This window comes from Palaemon carinicauda, chromosome 13 (genome assembly GCF_036898095.1).
Source record: "Palaemon carinicauda isolate YSFRI2023 chromosome 13, ASM3689809v2, whole genome shotgun sequence".
NCBI classification, from domain to species: Eukaryota; Metazoa; Arthropoda; class Malacostraca; order Decapoda; family Palaemonidae; genus Palaemon; species Palaemon carinicauda.
Window position 1 is genome coordinate 137264354 of NC_090737.1, and position 15859 is coordinate 137280212.

The 15859-nt window shown below is 45.5% G+C and overlaps 1 protein-coding gene across 1 annotated transcript in view; it reads right to left on the reverse strand.

The window, feature by feature from the left end:
- Positions 1 to 2857: 2857 nt before the first annotated feature.
- The window catches only part of LOC137652497 (condensin-2 complex subunit H2-like), a 42833-nt gene continuing 29831 nt past the window's right edge, over positions 2858 to 15859 (reverse strand). The window contains exons 14-15 of the mRNA XM_068385942.1: positions 8809 to 8951; positions 2858 to 5086 (exon numbers count right to left, since the gene is read on the reverse strand). Coding sequence (XP_068242043.1) covers positions 4912 to 5086; positions 8809 to 8951 — 318 coding nt within the window. The 3' untranslated portion in view covers positions 2858 to 4911. The remainder of the gene's footprint in view (positions 5087 to 8808; positions 8952 to 15859) is intronic.

Consider the following 15859-nt stretch of genomic DNA (forward strand, 5'->3'; position numbering starts at 1 on the left):
TGGACCTCTAAACAATGCATCACTGCTGCCCTAAGATATATTAACCTCGAGATTAAATATAACATATATTTAGTTTGAAATCTTAAGTGATAAAATACAACACAAATCAACATTTCACTTGAAAATATAACCTATATTTACCTAACAAAAATTCAAGCTAGGAAAGCCTTAAGAGGTAACAAGATTATGAACATTACATTTACACTTCATTAAAAAAAAAAAAAAAAAAAGTTATCAATATCCTAATTTCTTTATCTTGAAACCAACCTTCACAAGAGAACATTCATTTAACAGGAAATAAACTTCTAATCAATTTCAGTGAAATTCTTCCTTAAACAGAATGCACCATTTTTCAAATGAATATATTATCAACATACCAATACTTTAACAACCAAGAAGGTGATGCAAATTAAATTTATAGATTAAGAGTATTATTTTTAAAATTTAGAAGTTACACTTCCTTTCAAAATATTATTACAAGTAGTGACTCGATATATAAATTTTCGGTAGAAAATAGTTCTTGTATAGTCGAAGACATGCATGGGTGCCCAAAATCGCTTTGGTCCCAGAAGGAAAGTTTGATTATGGATTGCCTAGTTGTATAGCTTAAACTTATCTATAAAAAGGGAGATGAAAGGAAATGGGGTTATGATGCAATATTCTAAAGGATCAATTAATTCAACATAAGCTATAGTCCATTTCTTTTATCGAGGCAGATTTGCACCGACTCGCAGCGGTGCCCTTTTAGCTCGGAAAAGTTTCCTGATCGCTGATTGGTTAGAATTATCTCGTCCAACCAATCAGTGATCAGGAAACTTTTCCGAGCTAAAAGGGCACCGCTGCGAGTCTGTGCAAATCTGCATCGCTAAAAGAAATTGACTATAGTTTAGCAGAATGAGTCTGCAAACATCAGAACTCGCCTCTCTAAAACAATGTTCAAATTTATACATGAAAACAAAAATAAGAGGGCCGAAATCTAAAGCCTACAGATCTACTCTTTGGCTGCCATTAAAAACTGTACACAAGTAAATGCAATTAATAGTAACCATTTCTGGTAATAACTATGGAAATGCTAACCTCTTATGAATAGCCAAACTACCTATAGTTTTTTGTCAGTCAGTACAGAAACCCAACTTGCAATTTAAAATAAATTTCTCCCCGTACAGTATAGAAAAGTTAAAACTTGCCAAAAAAAAAGTTTCACAACAGAATACAGGAATAATACTAATCAAATCATATACAGTACACTTCACTGCCCCCCCCCCCCCCCACCACCACCACCAAAAAAAAAAATTTGAATGTTTGCTGCATATATGTATCAATGCAACATTACTGAAAATTAAACATATTTTACCATTAAATGTGAAATCGGAACCAAATCCAACAAAGGTAAAATCAAGTTTATGGTTATCATAAATCCAGATTACTCTGCTAAATTATCTCGGCAACAAAAAATAAAATAACTAAAATACAAAGGATAAATTATGGTAAACTAAACTCAATTTTTTTTAGCGAGGCAGATTTGCACAGACTCGCAGCGGTGCCCTTGTAGCTCGGAAACGTTTCCTGCTACCTGATTGGTTGGAGAAGATCATTCTAACCAATCAGGTAGCAGGAAACTTTTTCCGAGCTAAAAGGGTACCGCTGCGAGTCGGTGGAAATCTGCCTCATTAAAAAAAATTGAGTATAGGTTTGCATGGTTTCAATCCTTTCCTGAAGGAAACCAAGCTAAGATTTAAAAATGAAAGGGTATTTCTGTTGAAACCGTTTGTAAACATTTGTAAAGATTCATGGAATGATATTTAGTTACCTTTATTAGTAAAAATTTCTTTGATATTTGTTAAAAGTATTTTGAATATTTTTTCACATAAAATTTGATTCATCGTCAAGCTGTTTTCAAGGCTGCACAACCTTGAAGACAGCTATGAATGAATGGTTGAAATAGCTTATTGGCATAAAGTAAAAGGGAACATAAGTGATTGTTCTCCGAGTTGAGGAGGTTTGAGACGAGACAGAAAACTATGCATTAATATTCAAAAGGAAATGCATTCTAGCTAGACTGTGCCAAAACTATAAATATATATATAATTTCAATTGATGGACATGAAAAATGGCTATTGGTTGAACAATACAATATGCTAAAAGGCCGGCAGACAAACGAATTTCAGTAGTGAACAGTTCAACATAGAATCTAAAATATTGATAGCTAGTCAATGAAAATAAATTTCAGGATGGATGGATTAAGACTAATTACTAAAATTTCATCGTATCCAAATGAATATTAAAGAGCAGTATTCATAACATTAACATGAACCCCTTTGTGTACAGGTATATTGAACAATTTCTTTTCATAAAAACTGATGGCAGACTTGTTACATAATATAATCTGATTATTAATTGTTTCATAATATAATCTGATTATTAACCCTTTTACCCCCAAAGGACATACTGGTACATTTCACAAAACTCATTCCTTGACCCCCATGGACGTACCGGTACGTCCTTGCCAAAAACTGCTATTTAAATTTTTTTTCTTGCATATTTTTTATAATTTTTTGAGAAACTTCAGGCATTTTATAAAAGAATGAGACCAACCTGACCTCTCTATGACAAAAATTAAGGCTGTTAGAGCAATTTAAAAAAAATATACTGCAAAATGTGCTTGAAAAAAAATAATCCCTGGGGTTAACGTTAAGGGTTGGAAATTTCCAAATAGCCTGGAGGTAAAAGGGTTAAGCTTTACTAATCAAGTGCTGTATTCCATATTTAAGTTACAAAATATACAAAATATGAAGAAGTAAAAACTGCAAATACAAATAATGATACACGTACAAAATCGGTAAAATATCCTTTTGTGTTATAATCAAACCATAGTTCATACATGAGGAAGACTCGCCAAATCCCAACGACTGTTGTCACCATATCACCGAGAGTTGATCACACTTGGAAATGATACAAAACTCTCAAAGTGACTGAGACCAAACCACATGAATATATTTCAGAAACTACTCGACAAAATGATCATGAAGGCAGTGCGGCTACAAACATAATTATATCAAGAAGTTTAGTCATAACCCTCTACTTAACAGTGGAATAACAGAAAAATAATTTTCTAACAATACACAAAAGAAAAAGACGGCAAAGAATGCATGCATGACAGAAGCGAATAGTCCGTATTATATACATAAAAGGGGATGGCACACTAATGAAGAGGCTTTTGAGATAACTGTGATGACAAGGAAGCTCTCAAAACCCCTTGGGGGCTCATCCCCGAGTCAGCAGATATAGAGAAATAGGATATTAACCCTTTTACCCCCAAAGGACGTACTGGTACGTTTCACAAAAGCCATCCCTTTACCCCCATGGAAGTACCAGTACGTCCTTGCCAAAAAATGCTATAAATTTTTTTTTTCATATTTTTAATAATTTTTTGAAAAAATTCAGGCATTTTCCAAGAGAATGAGACCAACCTGACCTCTCTATGACAAAAATTAAGGCTGTTAGAGCAATTTAAAAAAAATACACTGCAAAATGTGCTGGGAAAAAAATAACCCCCTGGGGGTTAAGGGTTGGAAATTTCCAAATAGCCTGGGGGTTAAAGGGATAACTGTTGCCATGAGTCTGATTTCTCCCTCATAGGAGAAAGAGATTGTTGGCGAAAAATCTCCTCACAGATGAAACCGCTTACAAATCTTGAAGATGATGTAAAGACAGAATAATAAAGGAAAGTGGAAGATATTGCTATAAGATAAAATCCTTTCATACTAATTAAATACAAATACCATAAACCTGAAGTTAAAGGTATTACTTTCATAGAAAATAATAAGAATCTATTAAAAATCTCAATTAAATCTAACACTATTCTAAAATAATCTTTCCATGAACTGAGAGATTGGTCCTACAATTTTCTCCTTTTTTACAATGACTTTTCCTTATTTTTAATCTTAATTGGAAGTCTTAACAAAAGTTAATTAAATTCTTTAAAAACTGTAATAAACTATGAATAGCTTAGTTGCTGCTACTACTTTGGGAATTAGTCTTGCAACATCAAAAATGTCCCCACGAAAGTATAATGTCTTAAATAAACAAACAATACATGCGTAAAAGAACAGGATGATTGTGTGAGACAAGATGCTACTGCCACAAAAGCAGCTGATTAATTCGCTGAGTAAAAAGATCTGGCAAATCACATGATTGATACATCATTTTTTCATTCTCAAACTCTGGTTTTCTTTATAGTAAGAAAAACTGTAAATATTAAATACTATATTTCCTGAAATGTAATGATTCGGAATAGCACGCTACCAAATGCACTGACAAGTCAAAAATAATATTCGAGACAGGTGAATCATAAAACCGCAAAAGCTATTTCAAAATAAAACTATAAGTACCATTTACCTAATACCGCATGAAGAGATTGATATTTAAATTATAAAAACATGGAATAAGAAAGAGGACCAACTTGAAAATTATCTAAACAACAAGTTGAAAAATAAAATGTTCAACCATAAACTTGAGAAGTCGGTATCAATTTTAAATCTACAGTACACGGGATGGTTAAACCACTTGCATGCACAGTCTGTATACTGTATCTCAAATAAAATTCCTAACACTGTATGTTTTAATTCTATACTTTCACCCCATAACTTTTCAAGTACAACTACGTAAGGAGTGAAGCAAAGATTTAATGCTCTTGCAAGCAAACCATGATTCACACCTTTTAGATTTGAACAGACATTTAAAAAGGCTCATGGGAAAACTGGTTAGGGTGACTTTTATGTGTGTTGTAGATTTACCACCAAAACTTTGCAATTTCAAGAAAAAAAAAGTATGGAATACAAAATTTGGCATGACAAAATAAGGCACTATACCTCACTATTTATAATACAAATATATAAAAACTCACACAAGTCATCTCTTCTTAAATCTTCCTTTTTTAGCATTATTACAATTATCAACCTGGATGTTATCGGCTATCGTAATGTGAGTAATATCTGCACAAATGTTCGGAGATTCATTGTCAGTAATCGCAGGTTCATCCTGCACTGCAGTCTTGTGTGAAGCATTTTTGACGCGACCCTTTCTCCTGAAATTGAAATAAACTGCTTAAAAAAAATATGCTTAAATAAATTGACAACCATTTCTATCACAGCATAGTAACCTGGTACAGATTAAATTCAAGTTTTATACATTGTTCTTTAGTTTAGGAAAAGACCTTGGCCTTTTTGAGTGGCATTCAATATCAGCCTAAACTAAGCAAATCCTAAGGACTGTGACGGGCCGAGAGAGGAGTTGTGAAATCAAAGGCAGATTGGAAACGACTGAGTTATATTGTTGTGGAACACTCTCCTTATATACAAAACCTCAAGGCAACAGCACATGACAAGTTCACAAGACAGACAAAATCACAGAGGAAAAACCAGACTTGAATTTTCATGTTCGTTTTAGTGCGAGGGAAGAGCGAAGATACAACCATAATATATACAAAAGGAATTATGTACAATTGTGTGAAACACGGTTGGTACATGGCTCCCCCCCTAAAAATGACATACTGTACATGTTAAATAGGGCGCCCTGATCTAGAGAGGCGAACTGTAGGCGGGTCATCTGGCAGAAGATAAGCAGGTTTTAGACGATCAATGGAGACCCAGTCTTCTTTGCCCCGAATGTTTAGGAGGAATGCTTTCGGACTGCGTCGGATCACAAGGTAAGGTCCCGTGTAAGGGGGCGTTAACGGTGGCTTGCTGGTGTCGTTGCGCAGGAAGACGTGCGTTGCAGAGTGCAAGTCCGTTGGTATGTGATGCTTCGCTGGGGGCTTGTAAGTCTGGCGGCACGGAGTAAATTTTCCCACGACGTGACGTATGTGCTGGAGATCGTCGGAGGAGGTTGTAGAAGGAAAAAACTCGGCAGGGACGACCAACGGGTCGCCATACACCATTTCGGCTGCCGAGACGTCGAGGGCGTCTTTAGGAGTGGTCCTTAGTCCAAGGAGGACCCAGGGAAGCTGAGTAAACCAGTTGCAATCCTTGCAGCGGGACATCAAAGCTGCTTTGAGGGTGCGATGAAAACGTTCAACCATTCCATTGGCAGCGGGGTTGTAGGCCGTTGTGTGATGTAGGGTGATGCCCAGGAGATTCGCTAATGACGTCCATAATTGAGAGGTGAAAGTGGTTGTAGAAGTCGTTCGTTGGGGCGCGAGCGATTGGTGGGTGGTGGGCGTCTTTGTCGCCGCTTCGGCACGTCACGGGGTAGGCGTGTATGTCCTACGGCATTCATGTCAGCTTCGGTGTACGTTGAATAGGCATCCTCGTCGTCAGGGGTGGAGGCGTTGATGGAGGTCTTGAAGTGGCTGTCCATAAGGGCGTCGGCTTTGGTCATCAAGTCCTTTATGGGTAAACTATCGACATCGGGTATGGCAGCGCGCACAGGTTCAGGTAAACGGCGTATCCAAAGGGCACGGAGTAGGTTCACCTCACGAGGAGAGCCGTCTGCGGCAGGTTGAAGGCGAGCGATACTGGTCATTTCCCTGAGGGCAAGCGAAGCCCTTTGGTCCCCCAACGGTTGTTGCGAGAGCTGAAAAAGCTTTGCTATACGGGCGGCTGGCGACGGCGAGTACTGCTGCAGAAGGTATGATTTGAGGTCGTCATACGCTATTGCGGTGTCTCCTTGTTCACAAAGCCAGTCGGATATTTCTGGGAAGGTGTCCTCGGGTATCGCCGCGAGAACATAATCCGCTTTGGTGGTTGAGCGAGTCACGCCCCTGATACGAAACTGGACTTCTGCGCGCTGAAACCAAGCAAACGCCTCTCCGCTGGCAAACGATGAAAGTTTGAATGGAGAGGCCGTAGCGCCAACTGCCGTAGAGTCCGTCATAGTACCAATGATGGAGGGGCGAGGGGGTGGGAGTGGAAGGCGGTGGAAGCGAGTCGACTTCCGGGGTCACCAATGTGACGGGCCGAGAGAGGAGTTGTGAAATCAAAGGCAGATTGGAAACGACTGAGTTATATTGTTGTGGAACACTCTCCTTATATACAAAACCTCAAGGCAACAGGACATGACAAGTTCACAAGACAGACAAAATCACAGAGGAAAAACCAGACTTGAATTTTCATGTTCGTTTTAGTGCGAGGGAAGAGCGAAGATACAACCATAATATATACAAAAGGAATTATGTACAATTGTGTGAAACACGGTTGGTACAGGACCCACTTGAGAACACCTGAGGCACTAGACTTAACAGGGCCATGGAAAACATCTATTTCCCTTTTGGACTAATGCCAAAACAAACGAAGTGTCTCCATCAAGAATTTCTGACAACAAGAAACTTGAGCCTTGATATATCCAAACCTGATCACCATTCCTCCTGTAGCTTTTCTATAATCTTGTTCTCTCAAAAAGATAGAATTTTGTTCTGTGATATCAAGATAGAATCAGGTTCTGTGATACCAAAGTCTTTACTTGCGATATCGTTCTCTCAACCAAATCCAGGTTAAAGAAGGCTCAAGGACATGCAATAGAGAACCTGTAAATCAGCTGAGAATGAATCACCAAACTTCTTTTTGGCTTCGCTCAAAGATTCACTCTGCCCGTGCACAGGATACTGGAGGATGAAGATACTGTACATGAATAATTCTAGTAGTTAAATATACATGCGCACAGTATATGTATCATCATAGCTTCAGACATGTCCTTTCATTTCTGTCTTGTTATGGTCATTTTATAGCAGGCTGGAGGAACGTAGAGAGTAGAGGTCCCCTTGTTTTTTGTTTATTTTTGTTTTGTCTCATTTGTTGATGTCGGCTACCTTCCAAAATTGGGGGAAGTGCCTTGGTATATGTATGTATGTATACCTGCAGATTTTCTAGCTCGTCAATCCATCGTCTTTCTTTCCCTGGTTTGTTTGTACCTCTAGGGACCCATTCTGTTATTCTTTCTGTCCACCTACTACTAGTCATTCTCATTATACTTTATGCCGTGCCCACGTCCGTTTCTTCTTCTTACTAGTTGTTCGAATATTCTCTACTTTAGTTTGCTCTTATAACCATATTGCTCTTCTTCTGTCTCTTAGTGTTATTCCCATCATTATTTTTCCACACACACACTCACACACACATGTATATTTGTCACTATGCTAGAGGAAGGATCAGAAAAACGAAATTCTTAGACTAGCGCTTTCGTATTGTCATACCTCTTCAGGTCCTGTTCTTAACTTTATATTAATTGGACCTGAAGAGGTATGACAATACAAAAGCGCTAGTCCAAGAATTTTGTTTTTCTGATCCTTCCTCCAGCATAGTGACAAATTTATACATCGCATGCCTCAGCGATAGATCGTCAACATATGTATATATATAAGGGATTTTGACGAAGGAAAAATCTATTTCTGGGCGAGGGACCTGTGTCGCCCAGTGAAATGCTCCTCTAGCACCATTTCTAAGGTATAGATATTGCTGAATATACCAGAGAAAAAGAGAGATGCATGGAATGACAGGAATAAACCTAGCTCGCTCACTCTTTGAGTGTCGGTATAGAAAACTGGGGTGTGATTGAACCACGACCATAGATCCCTCACCAATTAGACCTCTCCTTCATCAACATATCCCCTCTCTACCCCTACATCTCCCCCCCCCCCCCATCCTCATTTCCTCCTCAGCACTTGCGTTGGTCAGACGTGTTTTGTTTTGCCCGTGTGCTTTGTGTTTTTAGGAAGATGTATATATATATATTTTCACCTCTCTTTGAACATAATACCCAGGGATAAGGAGAACCAATTGGAACAGTAAAATTTTGAATGAAAGAAAAACATACTTTGTGGGCGTAGCCTGCGATGGTGCTGCATATTCTTCCAGCTCTTCATGATGTCTGACACGGGATAGAAGGGTTAGCTCTAAACAGTCCATAGCAAAGTCCCCGGGTATGCTATTGTCTAATTGCACGTTATATGTATTTGCCTGAAATAAAAAGATAGAGAGACCATAAAAAATAACTTAAAATACTGTTGTGTCATTCAAAGTCTAATGGCAATCTGTATTATGTACCTGAGCAATAGTAAAGGTGTGGTGATGGAACAATGCACGCACACATACAGATTACTAAATGAAATAAAATGGAAAGTGATATTTTGAAGAAATTATTACCTCAGTACGGGTAAGGTGCATTGTGGGAAAAAATAACTTAATCTTTCCCTCTAACATTACAAATTTATTATAGTTACATTAAAGCTATTACTTGAAGAATATATACAATTTGGTCTCAACTTAGTTGAAATATGATAGCAAAATGTAAAATGTTTAATAGAATATGACAAATTCGAAGATAATTTGTATTTTTCCTAACCATACAAACCTTAGCTATTTACAAAGGGTTTACTTTTAGCGCAGCTGAAATGACGAGCCAATAGTTTTTAACGAGGGTTAATTACCCCCGCGCTAGTTAGCGGGGGGTGGGGAAGGGTAGCTTGCTACCCCTCCCCCCTCCACACACCGGTGACTTGCTTCACTTCACTTAGAGGTAGGACTTGACTTGGGGGTCAGGGATGGCGGGCACATATGTGTAAATAGCTAAGGTTTGTATGGTTAGGAAAAATACAAATTATCTTCGAATTTGTCATTTGTTCCGTAACCGAAATACAAACCACGCTATTTACAAAGGGTGACTTACCCCTTAGGAAGGGTGGAAAGTCCCCAGCCTTACTGACTTCGGCTTGCCCGGGGGCTCGATCCCTTAGTGAGCAGCACTAGAGAGAGGGAGCCCCTGTACCTCACAGGTTCCTAGCAACGCTAGGAACGAGTGGCCTACATAAGTAGTGTGAGGAGGAGAGTGTGACTCGTCCTATGAAGTTGACCTTGAGACCTTCAGATAGGAATTCTAGGATAGGACGTTCCCCATACCACCTCGTCAGGGTATGGGAGACGCAACAGTATTAAGCTTAATACTAGGAGCACAAAGAAGCATGGGTTACCTGCAGAGGTCGAGGTCAGCTATGCGAGGACCAGGATGCTGCTTCCCCAAGAGAGGGGAGAATGAAGAAAGAAGTAAGGGTCAGACATACTCTTTCATTCACACAGACTAAGACCGGGTAACAACGCCCTCAACCTACTGCTACTTGTCCAAAAAGGAGCCTGAGGTTAGACCAGCTGTTGTGCAGCCACCACAGGGCCGATAGAGAACGTATCGAGGCTCCTGTGGGTCACGTCTTGCAGGTAGTGGGCTGTGAAGGTCGTTTGACGCTTCCAGACCCCCGCTTGAAGTACCTGCGTCACAGAGAAGTTTCTCTTGAAGGCCAGGGATGTAGCAATACCCCTGACATCGTGGGCCCGAGGGCGACGTGACGGAGGAGGGTCAGGATTCAGGGCATGGTGGATAACCCTTCGAATCCAAGCAGAGATGGTGTTCCTTGTGACCCTCCTCTTTGTCCTGCCTGTGCTCACAAACAAAGCTCGCACATGAGGACGGACTGCAGCCGTTCTCTTCAAGTAGTACCTCAGACACCTCACTGGGCATAGTAGCAGCTGGTCTGGGTCGTTTGTTACAGAACGGAGACTCGCGATCCTGAAAGAGTCGAACCGAGGATCCGGCACTCCAGGATTCTGAGTCTTGGCCACAAACTCAGGGACGAACCTGAACGTTACCTCCCCCCATCCCCTTGAATGGGCGATGTCGTACGAGAGACCATGAAGTTCACTAACTCGCTTGGCCGAGGCCAAGGCGAGTAGGAAAGCCGTCTTCCAAGACAGGTGGCGATCGGAGGCCTGGCGTAATGGCTCGAAGGGAGGTCTCTTGAGAGACCTGAGAACTCGAACCACGTTCCAAGGAGGGGGTCTCACTTCCGACTGGGGGCAGGTAAGCTCATAGCTACGTATGAGTAAAGAGAGTTCTAGCGATGAAGAAATATCCACGCCCTTCAATCTGAAGGCCAAGCTTAAGGCTGAGCGATAGCCTTTCACTGCCGAGACAGAAAGGCGCATTTCTTCTCGCAGATACACAAGGAAGTCCGCTATTGCTGGAATAGTGGCATTGAGTGGAGAGATACCCCTTCCACGACACCAACCACAAAAGACTCTCCACTTCGCTTGGTAGACTCCCTCAGAGGACCTTCGCAGGTGCCGAGACATTCTCTCCGCAACCTGTTGCGAAAAGCCTCTCTCCGCGAGGAGACGCTGGATAGTCTCCAGGCGTGAAGCCGAAGCGAGGCTACGGCCCTGTGAGGGACACCGGAGTGGGGTTGTCTGAGAAGCTCGTGTCGTGGAGGAAGCTCCCTTGGGAGTTCCGTCAGGAGTTGCAGAAGGTCCGGAAACCATTCCGCGTGATGCCATAGCGGAGCTACTAGAGTCATGGAACAGTTGACCGATAGTCTGGTCCTGTTGAGCACCCTTCTCATCAGACAGAATGGTGGGAAGGCGTACACGTCGATGTTGTCCCACCGTTGCTGGAAAGCATCTTGCCAGAGTGCCTTGGGGTCCGGGACTGGTGAGCAGTACAGGGGCAGCTTGAAGTTCAAGGCTGTCGCGAACAAGTCCACCGTCGGGGAACCCCACAAAGTCAGGACTTTGTTGGCTATCTGAGGATCCAAAGACCACTCGGTACTCACTATCTGCGAAGCCCTGCTCAGACTGTCGGCGAGCACATTCCTCTTGCCAGGAATGAAGCGAGCTGATAGTGTTATCGAGTGGGTTTCGGTCCACCTCAGAGTCTCTACTGCAAGATGGGATAGCTGTTGCGAAAAAGTGCCTCCCTGCTTGTTGATATAAGCCACTACCGTGGTGTTGTCGCTCATCACCACCACGGAGTGACCCGCCAGGAACCGTTGGAACTGTTGAAGGGCCAGAAAGACGGCCTTCAATTCTAGCAGGTTGATGTGTAGGCACTTTTCTGATTCTGACCAAAGGCCTGAGGCCCTCTGGTTCAGAACGTGCGCCCCCCACCCTTCTTTTGACGCGTCCGAAAACAGAGTCAATTCCGGGGGAAGGACGAGAAGACTCACTCCCTTTCGCAGGTTCTCGTCGGCCAGCCACCACCGCAAGTCCGTCTGTTCCAGAGACCCCATTGGGATCAGAGTGTCCGGGGAATCGGATCCTTGATTCCACCGGGACTTGAGCCGCCATTGAAGGGATCTCATCCTGAGGCGGCTGTTTGGAACCAGACGGGCCAGGGAGGATAGGTGGCCCAAGAGACGCAACCACGATTGGGCGGGGAGTTCTTTTCGCCTGAGGAAAGGTTCCGCCACCCTCCTCAGCCTTGCTATCCGGTCGTCTGATGGAAAGGCTTTGTGGAGATTGGTGTCTATTAGCATGCCTAGATAAACCAGTCGCTGGGACGGCTGCAGAGAGGACTTCTCGAGGTTTACCACGATCCCCAGATCCTGGCAAAGATCTAGAAGCCTGTCTCGGTGTCGAAGAAGGGTCGACTCCGAGTCTGCTAGGATCAGCCAATCGTCTAGGTAACGAAGGAGACGAATGCCGTTCCTGTGCGCCCAAGTCGAAATCAGGGTGAACACTCTGGTGAACACCTGAGGAGCTGTGGAGAGACCGAAACACAGCACCTTGAACTGGTAGATCTTGTTGTCTAGGCAGAATCTCAGGTACTTCCTGGAAGACGGATGGATTGGGATCTGGAAGTACGCATCCTTTAGATCCAGTGTACACATGAAGTCTTGTGGTCTCACCGCAAGTCTGACTGTGTCTGCTGTCTCCATGCTGAACCGGGTTTGTTTGACAAACCTGTTCAGAGCCGAGAGATCGATGACGGGTCTCCAGTCTCCAGTAGCCTTCTTTACAAGAAAGAGTCGACTGAAGAAGCCTGGAGAGCCGTCCACGACCTCCTGGAGAGCACCCTTCTCGAACATGGTCTTGACTTCGGCCTGAAGGGCCAGCCCCTTTGCCGATCCCATGGCATAGGAGCTCAACGACACTGGATTCGCTGTCAGGGGAGGTTGAGATGACGTGAACGGGACGCGATAACCTTGGCCGATCACCGAGATCGTCCAAGCATCGGCCCCGAGATGTTGCCACCTGCGGACGCAACGCTGAAGGCATCCCCCCACAGGTGGACACGCAGGGGGACTGCCACCCCTAGGGCTTGCGGCCGCGGCCGCCACCCCTAGAAGTCTTGCCTCCCCTGGAGGACTTACCACCCCTCTTGACCTTGGCTGGAAAGGGCTGGGGCTTAGACACCACTTTCTTAGCTGCCGGTGCCTGTTTTGGAGCCTTACGAGGCTGTTGCTGCTGTTGTGGCGGGGCTGGAGGCTTATAGGGCCGAGTTGTAAGGGCCCTGTGGAGGAGGGAGTCCGTGCTGGATTTCCTCCACCTCTCAGCCGTTCGCTCCAAGTCTTGAGGCTCAAACAGGCTCTCCCCCAGGAGGGAGGCATGTCGGAGCCTACACACATCTACGGCGGGGACCTTCGGATGGAATCTCTCGGACACAGCATCGCGACGCTTCAACACCGAGTTGGCCCACAGGGTGGTAACCTGGTGCGCCAAGAACTCGATGGAGCGGGTGCCCGAGAGCAAGAAGGTCTCTAGGGCCTTCCTATTGGTCTCCTTGGACAAGTCCTCAGATCGCAATAGGATGCCCAGAGATCCTAACCAGAAGTCCAGCCACGAAGTGGCCTGCATGGCACACTTAGCGACCTTCTCGTGGTTAAGGATCTCTGCCGCCGAGAACGACACCTGCCGGGCAGAGAGTTTCTCCAAGGGAACTCCCTTCGCCAGCTCCTCCACAGAGTGATGGAGCGGAAGAGCGAGGTTGTGCTCACCCAGGATCTCGAAATACCTCCTCTGCTGAAGGCGAGGAGGAGGGATGAGTTTGTTCCCGGCAGTGGAACGACTGGAGGAGGCAAGAAGTGCGAGCTGAGCATTGGCCCTAGCTCTGGCACTCTTCAGCCCCCGAGACCAGGGCAGAGCTGCACTGGTCTTAGGGGCCTTCCGAACGTCGAACACTTCATCCAGAATTGTGTCTTTGCCTTCACGGGGGGGGATGACTGGATCCGTAAGACTGTTAAGTTGCCTTATCAGGCTTAGGACCTGCCAGAAGGCATGTTCGGACTCTTGCTGTTCTCCTCCCTGCGGGCTGGCAGCTAAGTCTCCTGCCCCAGGAATCTCTTCCTGGGGTGATACGTGGACATTCCCCTGGGTAGTCATGGGTTCCTGTCGAATCCTTGCAGAGGATTTAGGGATGGTCTTGGAATCCTTGGGCTCCCTCCTAGGAGGGATACAGGATCCCAACAACGAGGTTCGAGGGGCCCCTTCCTCACGAGACAATTCTCCTGCCTGAAGCGAAGTCTCCCCCCCTGGTGCCGGGGGGAAGACTACCGGTCCACTGGACTCACCTGAGGACGGAAAGGCCTCATCCACGGGAGAAGGAGAGAGTACTCGTGCAGGAGAGGGGACCCTCGAGACCGACCTCTTGGGAACCAACTTCGCCCTGGGGGAAGTCACCACGAAGTCCACTCCTCTCTTTCTCTTCAGCGTAGGAGAGACAGCCGCTGGTTTGTTACCCTGGCCGGCGAGTGCTGGTTTCATAACCCTCACTAACGCCCGTGCCAGCGGACCAAACCAAGTCTGCTGCTCAAAGGACACAGAGTCCGAAATCCTCGCTAAGGTGAAAGGGATCGGGCGATCCTTTGGAGTGGACACGACGGTACCTGCCTGAAAAGAAGGTGGGGAAGAATGCTGTAATGACCTGTCCTCGTCCTGCAATACCAACCTGTGCTTGGATGGAGGTGATCCCGAGTGCCGTCTAGGAGCACGCGTCCCTGCTGCTACCACCGGCTGTGGAATTCGCCGCGAACTATGGTCGCGCGAGGGTGAACGGTCGCGCAAAGGCGAATGGTTGCGCGGGTGATCGCGCGGGCGCACAGGCGAGCGGTCGCGCGGGCGCGCAGGCGAGCGGTCGCGCGGGCGAGCGATCGCGCGGGCGCGCAGGCGAGCGATCACGCGGGCGCGCAGGCGAGTGGGCGTGAGGGTGGGCAGGTAAATGAACACGTGTACGAGGCGACGAACGCAAGCGATGGCGCGACGGCGAGGGATCGTGCTGCCGCGTAGGTGAAGAAGATCGCTGGCGATAATGATCACGTGATGGTAAGCGATGGCGAGCAGCATGTGAAGGTGAATGATTGCGCGCAAGAGGGCTATCGTTCAGGGTTGTGCGATGAGGAGCAGCATGCGTAAGCGGGCGATCGTTCAGGGTTGTGCGATGGCGAGCAGCATGCGCAGGTGAATGATCGCGTGAAAGGGTGCGATGGTGATCAGCATCCGCAGGAAGGCGATCGTTCAGGGTTGTGCGATGAGGAGCAGCATGCGTTAGCGGGCGATCGTGCAGGGTTGTGCGATGGCGAGCAGCATGCGCAGGTGAATGATCGCGTGAAAGGGTGCGATGGTGATCAGCATCCGCAGGAGGGCGATCGTTCAGGGTATTGCGATGAGGAGCAGCATGCGAAAGCGGGCGATCGTGCAGGGTTGTGCGATGGCGAGCAGCATGCGTAAGCGGGCGATCGTGCAGGGTTGTGCGATGGTGATCAGCATCCGCAGGAGGGCGATCGTTCAGGGTATTGCGATGAGGAGCAGCATGCGTAAGCGGGCGATCATGCAGGTTCGTGCGATGGCGGGCAGCATGTGAAGGTGATCGCTGGCGAACTGGTGATCGCTGGCGAGCTGGTGATCGCTGGCGAGCTGGTGATCGCTGGCGAGCAGAAGGTCGACGCGTGTCCTGTGAGAGGATAGGTTCACGAGCAGGAACGGGAAGATCGCTGGCGCGTTGGCGAACATGTGTTTCTGACACACGCGCAGCACGATGTTGCGTAGCCACAGGACCAGGTGGATGGTGAGCAGGGAGTTCAGCAGGAACTAAAGGGTGGTCAGAG